The sequence below is a fragment of the Vicugna pacos genome, chromosome 7 (assembly GCF_048564905.1).
Source record: "Vicugna pacos chromosome 7, VicPac4, whole genome shotgun sequence".
NCBI lineage: Eukaryota > Metazoa > Chordata > Mammalia > Artiodactyla > Camelidae > Vicugna > Vicugna pacos.
The window spans coordinates 25318263-25333354 of record NC_132993.1 but is presented as its reverse complement, the minus strand read 5'-3'; the positions used below and the strand labels follow the sequence as shown (position 1 = coordinate 25333354).

Sequence of the window (15092 nt, the reverse complement as noted above, 5' to 3'; positions counted from 1 at the left end):
TGGTGGGGTGGTCCTGGAGCTCATCTCAGAGTGGAGCTGGGACAGAAGCTAAGTTGTTTGCTACTTACACTCTGCCAACTTTATCCCATTCCGTAAACGGGTTACATAAATCAAATCAAATAATGATGAAAATAACTTCAAAAGCTTGCTCTGAAAAAAAAAGTCCTGGATTATTAGGGGAAGTTATTTGTAAGCTGTAAAGCCATCACAGAAATGTTGATAATCACATTTATCCACACTTCCCCCGAGCTCCCTCACTGGTTTTCCAGGAGTGCTCTTCAGCAAGCATTTGGCATCTTAATCCATCATATTTTCCCTCTAATTCAGATGCCTCTAACTATGAGGATCCACACATTAGCTTCCTTTACTTGCAAATAAATTTTCAATGAGTGTAATTTCCAGACTTGGCCAATGCTTGTCTTATTAGGCCTCATTTTCTTCTGCACTAGTAGTATGAATTTTAGAGAAATGTTATTTCTGGTGAATTTATTTATATAAGAGGAAGGAATGTCATGTTTTTACAAGATGGAAATGAGAAAAGATAAAACTTCTGTGCAGTTTGAGTGTTTTCCTTTCGATTCATTAAAAACAGGTACACTTTTGGATAGATCATTTTAAAATGTAGTACATTCTGTCTCTCATCGGCCACATAGTAGCCAGCTAACGAATTATACTTCAAAACCAATTCTGGCATTACTAAATTAAAATGAAAACTAGTATGTTTTTAAAAAGCAGCATTTGCTTTCTCTTGGCTTATTTGAAGTCTGTATTTAATCTCTCTCAAACACTTGTCCCAGGAGCTTGTCATTCTGATAAGCTCTCCATTTGTAGTGGCAGTATTCTTTCAATAGTTTGACAGATTATTACAATTCCAGTTCAAAATTTAAAGTTTCCAGAAACAGGTACTGAAGCCTGTATTTCCCATCATTTTCATGAGGTAGAAGAATATTCTGTCCCAACCACCATAAATATATTTCTCTAATGATGCAACTCATCGGTTTTTCTTATTGCTTCTTGCTTTCCTATGTTATTACTTTGAAGAGGGTGGGGAATGGAGACCAATTAACTTTCAAATATCTTTAATAAAACAGCACTATAGGTGAAAGAGATACAGAGGGTATAGCAAAAAAAAAGTGTTGCTTTCTGGAGCATTTTTTTGTGTCTGGTAAGAACATTTCACATGAGATCTGCCCTCTTAAAGAATTTTTAAGTGTATGATACAGTATTGTCAACTACAGGCACAACGTATACAGGTCTCTAGAATTTACTCATTTTGCGTAATTGAAACTTTATACCCTTTGAATAGCAATTCCCCATTCCCCTCTACCCCAATTCCCAACTTGTTTTTAACGACCAGTTTCATTGCTTTGATTTCCTCAGATCCCAGAGCTCTCTTGGCCCTCCACAGGAGAGTACCAGCTCTTATTTTTTTAGGCTCTGAAAGGATGGTCATCATCGGTAGGGAGAGTGCTTTAAGATCACTACGTATCGGGAGGCTGGTGACCACTGCACGGCCGTAACAAGTCACCCCGCCCCTTTCAGCAGCAGCTTGACCTCTCTCTTACTAGCCCTTCACTGTCAGGTGGTATCACTAAGGGGATGGGCTAAAACTGAGATAACAAAATGTCTGGAAATGGTAAAAGGCTATAAGAAGGCTATAACAGAAGCAACAATGCTTCTGTTCCTCATTCATAGAGAATAAAACTCTTCCTGATCGACTGAGCGACTGCAAAACAGTGACTTAAAAAAAGAAATAGAGTTTTCTTCATAACTGAAAATACCTTTTATCTACATTCCCTTCCCTATGTCAAAAGTAAAAATTAAAAACAAAACTTTAACAGGTGACCTCACTACCACTCTTCATAAATCAAACTTGTCTATAAACACTGCTTTTACTAGACCTCAGGTTTCATACTCTAAGTTATGTACCAACCTCACACGCTGTTTTCCACCTAATTGCTGGCAGGAGATCTGAACTACAGGAATGAAATAGGCAATGGCCAGAAATCTTGATTACATTTATTGGAAATATGGACTAAATAAGGCACTTTAATTAGTATCAGACAAAAGGATGCACTGATCTCCAACAAAGCACAAACTGTTGAAGCAATAAAATTTAGAAAACGTATCTGAGGCATGATTCACTATAATGATGGGCAAGATGAATCTCTTTCCTGTTGTGCAAGATAAAGGTAACCACACTGCTAAAAAAGCTGCAGTTGGTCAGTATTCAGGAAATAACGTTTTTAAGGAAATAAGCCCCTGGGGTACAGTGATAAATACAAATGTTTTAATTCATTTTAAAAGTTAACTTGCTCTTCATGAGGAAACACAGGTAAGAGATTTTAGTCAAATTTCCTTGTGGTAAGAGTAACAAAAAGAGTATTGGAGGCTTACTGTAGTATTTTCTAACTCCCCAGTATTTTCATTCATTTAAATTGTCCACATATATGTTCCCTCTTATAGAATCTCTTCATGAGTATATTCTGAGTATATCAGAAACTAAATGAGAAGTGTCCAGTGAAAAGTTTTACTATTTGTGGGAAAAGGTAGTGTTGAAATAACTATTTACATAAAAATTCATACATTTGATTGAATATTTAAGTATTAGTTAAAGACTTTCTAGAGATGATGCTAAGTGAAAAAAAGCCAGATACAAAAGCCTACATATTGCATGATTTCATTTACATGAAATGCCCAGGGGAAAAAAAATAAAATTATAGAGCGAGAAAGCACAGGAGTGGTTTCCTAGAACTGAGTAAGAGCAGGAAAAGACTGCAAATGAGCCTGAGGAAACTTTTTGAGAGACTACGTTCTGAAACTGAATTTTGATGATAGTGGCACAAGGGGATAAACTGACTAAAAATCACCTAAATTTCAATAAAAGAATTTTATACTATACTAATTCTACCCCAAGAAAACTTTAAAAAAAGGTTCTATACAAACAACATGGCATTGAGATTCTTAGGGCATATGCACTCCCTCGGGAACTCACAGAGCACAAGAGGAAGGTAATGTTTGTAACTTTCCTAGGATCAGTATTTTGACGCCCTAATCCCCAGTGTCATGGTATTTGGAGGGGGGCCTCCAGGAGGTAACTGGGCTTGGATGAGGTCATGGGGGTGGAGCCCCATGATGGGATTGGTGTCTTTATAAGGGATGAAGAGAAATGAGATCTGTCGCTTCACTATGTGAGGACACAGCAAGGAGGCTGCCACCTGTGAAGCAGGAAGAGGGCTCTCACCAGGAACTCGACCTGGCAGGGCCCTCATGGCTGATTAGGTAATCAGAATTAGTAATCAGAAAATACCAACCAGGAGAAGTCCAGCCCCAGATGCTTTCCCTGGTAATTCTACCAAACACAGAAAGAATAATTAATGCCAATTCTTCATACCCTTCTAAAAAGTAGAAGATTTCTATGAAGCCAATATAAAATCACACAGAGAGGCCACAGGAAGAATATTACAGATCAATATCTATTATGAATACAGAATTTAAAAATCCTCAACAAAACACTAGAGAACTCAGTCCCGTAACAAAAAGAATGACACATCATGACCAAGTGGCATTTTATGCCAAGAATGTAAAATTGGTTTACCACCCCCAAGTCAAATAATACAATATACCATATTGACAGAACAGAAGCAAATATATGATCATTTCAGTAGATGCAGAGAAAGCATTTGACAAGATCCAACACCCTTTCATGGGAAAAAAAAAGCCCACTCAAACTAGGAATAGAAAGGAACTTTCTCAAACTGGTAAGGGGCATCTATGAAAAGGGCACAGCTAACATCATATTTAATGACGAAAGATAGTGCTTTTCCTTCCTATATTTTCAGAAATATAAGGATGTCTACTCCTGCTACTGCTATTTAACATTGTGCTAGAGGAGCTACTAAGGGCAATTAGGCAAAAAAATAAAAGAAAAAAAGAAAAAGCATTCAGATTGAAGAATAAGAAGTAAAATGATCACTATTTGCAGATGGCATGATGTTACATATAGAAAAATTTAAGAAATTCAATTAAAAAAACTATTAGAATAAACAAGTTCAGCAAGGGTGCAGTACATAGGATTAATACACAAAAATCAACTGTATTCTATACACTTGCAATGAACAATCCAAGAAAAGAACAATTCTATTTACAAAAGATCAAAAAGAATAAAAATACAATAAATAAATTTAACCAAAGAAGGACAAAACTACTTTGAAAACCATAAAACATTGCTGAAAGAAATTAAAGATCTAGTTACATGGAAAGACATCTCATGTTCCTGGGTAGGAAGACTTAATATTATTAAGATGGTAAAACTCTCCAAATTGACCCCACATTCAATATAATCCCTATTAGAATCCTAGCTAGTGATATTTGCAACATCTTTGCAGAAATTGACAAACTGATCCTAAAATTCATATGGAAAAGCAGAATAGCCAAAATAATCTTGGAAGACTCACACTCCAGATTTTAAAATTTAATACAAAGCAATGGTAATCAAGATAATGTAGTCCTGTGATAAGGATACACATATAAATAAATCAAGGGAATTAATCTGAGAGTCTGTAAATAAACCCAAGTATCTATGGTCAAATGATTTTCAAACGGGTACCAAGAACATTTAATGGACAAGTAATACCTTCTTCAATAAATGGTGTTGGGATGACTGGACTGTCACACACAAGAGAAGGAAGTTGTACCCTACATCACACCATGTACAAAAACTAACTTAAAATGGATCAATGACCTAAATGTAAGAGCTGAAATGATAAAAGTCTTAGGAGAAATCAGAGATAAGTCTTTGTGACCTTGGATTTGGCATTGGATTCTTAGATATGACACCAAAAGCACAAGCAACAAAGAAACACTAGGTAAATTGGACTTAAAGCTGTAAAACTTTTGTTTCAAAAGACATTATAAATAAGATGACAAGGCACAGAATGGAAGAAAACATTTGCAAATCATATATCCAATAAGGGTCTAGTAAGTGGAATATACAAATAGGTCTTTCAACTTAACAACCAAAAGGCAACAGATTGAATAAAAAATGGACAAAAATTTTGAATAGACATTTCTTTCTCTAAAGTAGATAAACAAATGGACATTATAGTATATGAAAAGATGCTCAGCATTACTAGCCATTACAGAAGTGCAAATCAAAAGCCACAAGAAACCACTTCACTCTACTAGGATAACTGCATATATTTTTTCAAGTCATATAATAAGCACTGGTGAGAACAGAAGAAATTAGAACTCTCACACATTGTTGGTGGGAAAGTAAAATGGTGAAGTCACTGTGAAAAAGCATTTTTCTGGATCCTCAAAAAATGAAACATAGAATTATCACATCATTTAGCAACTCTACTCCTACCCATATACCCCCCAAAATTGAAAATAGCTACATTTGAGGGTACTTGTATACCAGCTTTAACTCCTGCATTATGCACAGTAGTCGAAGAGTGGAAACAACCCAAGTGCCGTCAGCCTAGGCGAATAAACAAAATGTAGTATATCTATATGAGGGAATATCATTTCACCCTAAAAAGGAATGAAACCCTGATACATGCCCTAAGATGGATGAACCCTGAACACACATGCTGAGTGAAAGAAGCCAGACACAAAAGACCACGCAGTATATGTTTCCATTTATATGATATGTCCAGAACAGGCAAACTCATAGAGACAGAAAGTCAATTAATATTTGCTTAGGGCTGGGGTGATTTGAGGTTGACAAGTAAAAGGTACAGAGTTTCTTTCCGAGGTGATGAATATGTTCTAAAATTGACTATGGCTGTGAAGCTCTGTGAATATACTGGCACAGCTGATCTTTACCACACACACCAAACGTCTCCCTTGACTCCACACGTCCTGCCAGAAATGGCCCCAATTTCCTTCTCTCTCTCACCGCCTCCTCTTGAGAGGCTCTAACCTCATTATTGTCACTTCCTTGTCATACTTTAAATCAATTCTATTTGGCTGCAGTTGTGAATACCACGCCCTTAAATATATACTGTGACTAAGACATCAAAGTCAGCGTGGGCAGCTGAATTAGTAAATTCTGACCGAGGACCTACCAGGGTCTAGGATACAAAAACAAATAAGAAAAGGACTCTGTCCTTTTCTCAAGGCGAAACACGATACAAAATGAACAGAGAGAAACCCATTCACCTAAAACCTATAAAGAGATGAGCCAGGAAATATCTGCTCAGCACCGATGGTTATCTAAAGGGAAGGGTTGTTCTCAGCAAGTGAAGTTTAAGTTTCTCAACACTAAGGACCCAGCTATAAAAAGATAACAGGGAAGGTGGCTGTAGGCAGAGGGAAATGCACCTGCAATGATAAGAGCAGGCAGGTATGTCTGAGGAACTGCATCATGTCCAGGTGGTGGAACAGAAACCGGCCAGGGGCATGGAGGGGCAAGGGGCGGTCCCAGAGGTAATGAGAGGCCGGGCAGGGACAGACCTGCAGGACTTTGCAAGGTGGGGTGAGAAGTTTCAACTTACTTCTTCTCAATTCCATAATACTCTGTGCGTATCTGTCCTGTTACACTTAATCCTCTGTATCCCCTCTTGGACTGCGCCTGCCCTAAAGCAGATGGAAGTGTCTTGTTCCTCTCTGCCCGGTGCCTAGCCAGTGCCCAGCCAGCATCTCACCGGAAGTCGAAGTTTCCTGAATCAACAGGCCACATATTGATACCCTGATAAGGCAAAACTCCTAAGTCTTGTACGAAATTCTGCATAAAGTTTAAGTGGAAGAAAAAAATGTTACCTAAAGGCAGTGTACAAATGAAGGGCAGGCAGTTTTCATTTGAAGTCTTCAGGCCAACCGGGTGATTTCTACCAAAGACTCTAATGTTTTCAAAGTTTGAATCCGTTCAAAAGAACATTTTCCCAACTTAGTTTAACTCATTCCAGAATTTGAAACATAAACTTGCCAGGAAAGAACAGCTTTAGCGTCTCCAATTACTGCACAGTAGTCATTGCCTAGTTCTTCAACTCACTAAAGTATCCCAAGATGTTGTGCAGAATAGCAGGTCCAGCTCGGCCCCACCATGGAGCTCGAACACACAGAAATGGACAGACTACAGATTCCACTGCTAGCCACTGACGTAGGGTCAAGCACTGCTTTTTACATGACATATGATAACAAAACATGCTTTCCTGACAAATGACTTACAAACATTTAATTGCCTAATAATTAGCTTCACATTTGCACGTTGGATTTTCTGTTTGTATTACACAGGGATTCTGCTACAGCTCTAATTATCCAGAAAGGCACACACTGATTCTAACACAGCTGAGACAAAGCTAGCCACATGACAGTTTCAGAGTGTAAAACCATACAATTCTGCAAATGAATAAGGCAAATTGCTTTGGGAAGGAAGGAAAACAAAAAACAAACAAAAAAAATTTTTCAAACAGCTTACTGTGGCCTCGAGGCTTCTGCCTGGTCTGTCTGCAGTTTTTCACCTCCTTCCACTTCCATCGTACAGTAAACGATTCGATTGGGAGCAACTGACTTCAAACCTTGTACTTCCATTATGACGATCTGAAAAGGAGAAAAATGTTTAACTGATAAGTCAAGTTGACAGCACTCAGCAATATACAGAGAGAACAGCATGAACTACAACCAGGAAGACCAACTGATAAAATGATCTGGCAATATCAGTGGTTGTCTATCTTCTTTATAATCTGCCTTATTCACGGAAGGTATAGTAAATGCATTTTGAGGAAGTCTGGTATCTGAAGACACATCTCCTGCCAGCTATTAAAGATTAAAGTCTCTAAATACAAACCATAGTGAATTAAGTGAAATATAAACTCTGAGACTTTAAAAAATTATGGCAAGTCTGCATGAGGTAAAGCAGATTAATGAAAATTCACTGAATGTGATGAAAGGAAGACAGGTTGAGTTCCAGAAAAATAACTGGTAGACATTGTCACCATGATACTAATTCACTGAAATCAATACATGGCATCAGAAAACTTCTATTTTGACTTATTTTATATGTCTACTAGCATTTATAAAAGAATTTTCTTTATGGCCAATGTATATCTTACTGCAAAATTATGGAAAATTTTACTTGCCAATAAATATCCTACTAGTAATTTGACAAGGAAAAAAACTTTCCCATCCATTAGAGATACATAACTAACTTAATGTAGTCCACTGGAAAAGGGTGGAAAGACTGATGTTACCATCTATATTTGTAACTCCTGGGGGAGAGGGAAACATACTTCTCAAGTATGCTTTTTATGTTTGTATAAAAGTCTGCCAATCTTAAAGCACTGTAACCTAACATCCACACTGGATGCGTACATTTTAAAATATGAATATACCACTGAATATTATTCACTGTAGTTTTTTAACCAAAACTTGCATCATGAAGTTTCCCAAATTCTTAACATTCAGAAAATACATTTAATGGCATTTTTATATGTGCACATTCATTTACTGATCTCATGTTGTAATGTACAAACAAGACTAATAGCATTCACGCCATGTACCTAGCAAAATATCCTCAAAGTATCATCTATATCATTTATTGATCTTTTAATACTTTATTAAAATCACCACACTTTTCATAGAGCTTTGATATGGATCATGAGGCAAAAAGTCTCAAGGAAACAAATCATCTTTAAAGAACTTTTCTCCCTTTCAAATCTGATACAACAGAAGGGTTATGTTTGTAAGCACAAAGGCTTTTCATTTTTGTTTTGTTTTCTCACAAAATCATATAGGAAAGTGATCACCAAAAAATACAAGTCAAATTCAGAACCATTTTCCTCTCTCAACCAAGGCTTCTGTCATTTTGTCACAGTGAAATGTACCCCAACATATGAACTAAAATACTTAACTGAAAACAGACTATGAGAATTAACAGAGAATTAATAGATAACAGTCACTTCTTTTACCGTTGTGCTAATACTCAAGGAAATTGAGGTGAAGTACTAAATCTTGTTTAAGGAAAATAAGGAAAAGAAGTTGTTCGCTTTCAATAAATCAAGTTTTTGTCAGGAATATAGCAACAAACTTGTCCTTAGATTCTTATATAAACAGAGCTGACAAGAATCTGAGACAAATGAAATATATAATCATACCGATTAAAAGGTCCTCCTTTAATCCTCCATGAGGACCTACTACCATAACTTTAATGAAGTCTTAATTCAATGATACTGTTTTGACAGTCACTTAAGTATGGGACAGAACTGTGTACACAAGATAAATCTAGGAACCTTGACGGCTTGGGTTCGTATGTGAGGATATGACTGCTTGTGCTGTATCTCTGTCTGTAGTGCATTTAATAGTCAAAGTGCAAGAGAGAAGAAAGGAAGCACCCATTTAACACTATTTCTGTCACCTCCACTACACACTACTGGAAACAGGACCGCCTAAAACACATGACTTGCGAGACGGCTTTCTGCTCCTCAGAATACGCCCATCTGTGCCCAGAATGTTCTATCTTGCAGATGTGCCACTTTCAAGAGATGGAACTCCTGTTATGAAGCCATACTTCTTTGTGAATAAGACAACACAACTCTACAGCTCTGACTTCTAAAAGGAATTTTAAAAAGCACAGCTAGTCTCCATCACTAATGATAAAGACAGCTAAGAATTCCATGGACCATCAACTAACCTAATTTTAGGTGACTGTCTCACAACCAATTCCCAGCAAAACTTGCTAATGGAACTACAGAAAATAAAACTGATCTACGTTTTATCTTGTCCTCCCGCCCCCACCAGATCTCTTTAGGACTGATGTAGTAAGGAAAAATGAAGTTATTCTAGAAGCAAAAAGAAGGGAGGCATGTACAAAATATGAAACTAGTGAAACTAGAAACATGTTTCTGAACAATGCACTGCCTGCCCACAGAGCTATGTGGCACTTGGGTACGTGCGGGTTGTGGGGAAAGGAAGCTGAGTTGCATGGTGGTGTATGGGCGACCATCCACATGCCATCAGACATGAAGTCAGTCACAGGGTCACCGGCCTAATACCAACAAAAACACTCGGTGTGAAAATCAACTATACTCATGCCACTGACACCACTCCCCTTACAACAGCCAGACTCTTAACATGGGTGAACATTTGTCTTCCTAGCTTCACTTGAGTATTTAATTTTAACAAAGCATCGTATGGGTTGTGGATTAGCTTATCTCTTGCTTTACTGTTCTCTCTGAAGTCTTCATGAGTGGTGAAAGCTAAAACTAATCTTGTGAAGCTAACTGCTGCTTTTTGATACCAAGAAAGTCCCTAATCCAATAAATATTGATCAACTGCAGCTCTTGGGGAGTGATGGAAATGTTAGTTATCTTGTGGTGGTGGTTTCATGGGTGTATACACCTATCAGAATTTATCAAATTGTACATATGAAATATGTGTAGTTCACTGTACAGGAATCATATCACAATAAAGGTGTTTAAAATAAGTAAATAAATATTGATCGAGTCAACTGAGTGCCAGGCACTGGTTTAGACTCTTGGAATAACTCAGTCAACAAAAGAGAGAGAGAGAGAGAGAGGGAAAAAAAAAGACCTTAACTTCCTACAGTTTACATTCTAGCAAAGAAAGTCAGATAACATAATAAATAAGTGAATTCTATGTTTGGTGGTAAAAGCTACAGCAAACATGAGCTTGATAAGGGAATGGGGTGTGGAGGGACAAGGGAGGAGTGGGGAGCACCTATAAGACATGATCAAATTTGAGCAGCTTTTCAAATCTGCACTTTTTCTTCAAGACTCACAGTTCAGTTCTTAGAAAAAACTTCTCCACAGGACCAACACTAGGCCTGACTGATGAAATATGATACTCTTAAATTGGATTAACTGCCTGCCTTTCAAAGCTTTCTTAGGCTGAAATCTGAGGTCTGAGGAACAAGGATTGGAAGATGGGCTGGGATAGCGACTCAGTTTGGCTGAGGTCAGAGGCTGTGGGGCGGGAGGAGGCTCCCAGTCCATTCCCTCGGGTGTCCCGCACCCTGAAAGTGATTTCATTTTATGGTCAGACACATAACTCCTATTTAATATACAGTAGGCACCATGGACCAGATCTGCATTAATGCTATGCATAACAGGAAATTATCTCCGTATATAGACATAGCAGTGGAGGGTGTCAAAACAATCATATAAATATGGAGGCTGCTCAGACTATGGCAAAACTAAGTTTTAACTCATATTGTCCTCCTAACACCATTTTATTAACCAAACAGACCTGTTTAACATACTGGCAATAAAGTACAGAACAACAATTCTTAGCCTCACAGAAACACTAACTCCTGAGCAAGCTTTGTTTTCAAAAGGGAAAAAGAGAATTCATAAAAGCTAATTATTTACAATGGTGTAAGATTTTTAAACAAGAGAGAAAAAAGAATGTTTCGAACTGCTTTCAGTACTGCGTGCTTATAGAGATAATGGTAGGTTTACACGTTACAAAAAATGACTTGCTTTCCAAATTATTTTCATCATTAACAAATTTAAATGCCAACCTTGTGTTAGAAAAAGTCATACTGTAATTAAATAATTGATTTTGTTTTGTACAAACCTGAAGAAAAAAAAGAGCTGGCACTTTACATTTTCGTCAGCAGGAAACCCAAGGTAGGAATGATTGGGAAATTTTACACGTAAGATACCATGTAGTTTCAGATTAAACTTCCTTAGGTTATGAGGCTAAAGAGATTGAGAAGAAACCCAGGAGCAAAGTCATTAACCAACCCCAGAACTGAGTTTGGAGTCAGAGGAAAACCTATTTCTACTCTGACACTAAATTTAATCTGTTAACCTACCAAGAAATTGTTAGCCTGGAAGTTAAGAGAGAGGCAAGTTGTCTTATCCTTAAGCCTGACTTTCTCTTAGAGGTGAGTAAGTGGAGGAAAGAACAGAAGTGGACATTTGCTTTTTCTGCCATGAACAAAGCAAGTCAAGTGTGAGAAGTATTTACAGAAATTTAAAACTGTCCCTCCTAAGACTCCATGTACTTTGCTTTGTCAAGGAGCAAACTCAAATAGCAGTACTGGGAACCAGCAGGGAGAGCACACAATAGCACAAGGAAGGAGACACAAACTTTAATTTATGAGAGAGCTATACGTTTAAGCTTCATATTGTCAGGGGACGTGTGGCTGTTGTGTACAAACCCAGGAATATATACCCGAATTAGCCCATATTCAGGGATTAGCAGTGAAGAAATGTCATTATGAAAAATATCCACAGGTTGGACCTAGAGATTGTCATATTAAGTGATGTAAGTCAGACAGAGAAAGATAAATATCCTATGATATCACTTGTATATGGAATCTTAAAAAAAAGGTACAAATGAACTTATTTACAAACCAGAAATAGACTCACCACAGACATAGAAAACAAACTATGATTACCAAAGGGGAAAGAGGTGGGGGCAGGGGTCAATTAGGAGTTTGGGATTAACATATACACACTATTGTATATAAAATAAACACAAGGACCTACTGTGTAGCACAGGGAACTATATTCAGTATCTTGTAATAACTTACAATGGAAAAGAATCTGAAAAAGAATATATATGTATATGTATAACTGAATCCCTTTGCTGTATACCCCAAACTAACACAACACTGTAAATCAACTATACTTCAATAAAAATTTTTTTAAAATCCACAAGTAGCATTATAAGAGTCAGTTATCAATATCTCTGGTTTCCAGTGATTAGAATAAAAGGGATGAAACTCTGAAGTCTTGGGGAACACAACTTTAAATGCACAACATTTGTTTTTGTTTTTCATATTTACTGTACCTACAGTGGAACTGGAAGTCCTCGAAAGGAAGGAGTCTTTACTTCTCTCATCACCTCTCGTACCCAATACTGTGCGTTACAGCTGGTTTATGTGATTTGATCCTGGAAAGAGGACCTCATAGGTGAAGTAGATTAAAAACAAGGCTAACCAAAAGCCTGAAAGGAGTTTCCAAATTACAGAGGGTTCAGTTATGTGTTTAAATCCTATTTCTACCCAAGTGTGTTTCAATGCTCACTTTATTAATGAACTTACACTCGCCTGGTTGGCACCAAGAAGACTTGCCTCAACACTTTTATTATTTTGTTAGTTAACCCTAATACCGCTGTTTTGTTTAAGGGACAATTTGCATTGATTTGCATTGATTTGCATTCACTGTCTGATTGTCTAGTAAATGAAGAATAATTTAAATTCTTCAGAATATGTTTTAAATGTGAAGTGTTACCAGGAAGGTCAGCAGAAATGACCTTGCAGGCTCGCTGATGCTGTCAGAAGCGAGCACAGGATAAAGCTACTTACCTCCAAGGTGAATGACAGGACCACGTCCGACTTCGACAGCTGAATTTCATTCTCGTCTCCTATGTCCAAAAATGCAGAATTCTGTGAACGTTTTAATTTTTGCAATTTAAATTCGGGGCCACCTTTCGAAACTGGAAGACTTTCCAAATTGGCCATTAGCAAATTCACCGAAGACCGCAACTCTTCTATATACATATTCTCCATTTCTTTTGCTATAAATTTGGGGAATCTTCTTTCCTTGAAAAGAATTTTTAAAAATAATAGTGTTACACGAGTCATATTTCAATTTTATCATAAAAGATTATATAATGTATATATACTTGGCTGTCTTCGAAACTGTGACACTCAATCCAATGCATTTACCTGATATTTTCGTCACTAGGTTTACAAGCCTCAGGTTTTGGCAATTTTGATTATATCTAACAGTACCTGAAATACTTCATAAAGGATCACTATGGCACAAAATGAATAGCATGATATACATTTTCACATTCACTTTATTTGTGATGTGGTATTTACCGGAGGGAAAAACAAACTCTGAAAACGTATATGTAAAAAGTTTTGGTGAAGAGATGAATCGTAATTAGCCACTGTTAGCTTTGAAATACTTGGAGTAACTGGTCTGTAAGAAAAATGTTCAGTAAATACTGCTCTGCCTGTTAGGAAACGAACATTTTAGCAGTATTTCTCTTTCATACTGCAGATGTATATTATTGGGAGAATATTTTTTATACGAATAGGCATTCAAATTGAAAAACTCGTATTACTAAACAGCAATATGGTCATATTTCTAAAATTAATTAGCCTGCACATCCTACAAATGTGCCAAGATCGCTTATGGTCATAACTTTAGTTTTTCTGTAAAGGTTTAGAAAGATTTAAGTTTAAAGCAGAAGGCTAATTTATGATAAAAAGTTGTATGTGAAAAAGTAATAATAGCAATTTCACAAATTCAATTTTCTTTCTGAATTACATGAATGTTGCCATTCAGTCCTTAGAACTCTGCAACTAGATTTCTGTTTCTTTCACTGAATGGAAAGAACACTGCAAATGCTGGATACTTAGATACTGACAGAAATTGCCAAACTGTCTTTGGAGAAGCTTTATTCCCATTTACATTCCCACAAACAGCAAGTGAGGTTTCCTCACACTCTGGGCTCTTTCCTTGATCTTTGACAACCTGGCACTTAGGTCTTGTCTCTGAAAGGCAGAAGGTACACAGCTTTACGATAGGAAGTGTGCCGTCCTGTGACGACAGCTGTGCAAAATCGGCTGGGGCGTGAACGCCTAAGGCAGTGATCGTTCAAATGACTGCCTAATGCTCCAGAAAAATCAGTGCCTTTCCTGCTGTTTCCTTTGGCATCATTCAAAATGTAACCTAAGAAACCTGCATCTCTAGGATGACTGGACTGCATCCAGAGTGCTCTCGTTCACCTGCACCCAGTCTCTGACTCACTTGCTCCAGTTTGTTCAGGGAATGGAGAGCAACATCTGGCAGCACCTCCTGATTCAGTCCCTGAGTCTCAGGCCACCTGTTCTTCTCTTCCCTCCAATATAACCTTGACATATTTCTTTTAAAATAATTTACATATAATCAATATTAAAGCTGCATATTTAGTATCACAGAGTGATTAAATATCTACATCCACAATTAACCTTCCCAAGGAAGATTCTTAAGTAGCCTTTTAATTTTCCTCTAGAGTTTCAGGCAACTTTCCCATCTAGTAAGTTTGCATCTTCAGGAAAAACACGGAACTACACAGCGGAAGAAATCCTTGGTTTCCTTCGGGGGTGGAGGGATAATGTTTTGGAT

General features: G+C 37.3%; 1 protein-coding gene across 8 annotated transcripts in view; it reads right to left on the bottom strand.

The window, feature by feature from the left end:
- CADPS2 (calcium dependent secretion activator 2) overlaps nt 1-15092 on the bottom strand; it is a 447742-nt gene that overhangs the window by 253438 nt on the left and 179212 nt on the right. For all 8 annotated transcript variants that reach the window (XM_072964582.1, XM_072964580.1, XM_072964581.1 and 5 more), the window contains 2 exons: nt 13280-13516; nt 7424-7545 (listed from right to left, as the gene is read on the bottom strand). In XM_072964582.1, the coding sequence (XP_072820683.1) occupies nt 7424-7545; nt 13280-13516 (359 nt within the window). The remainder of the gene's footprint in view (nt 1-7423; nt 7546-13279; nt 13517-15092) is intronic.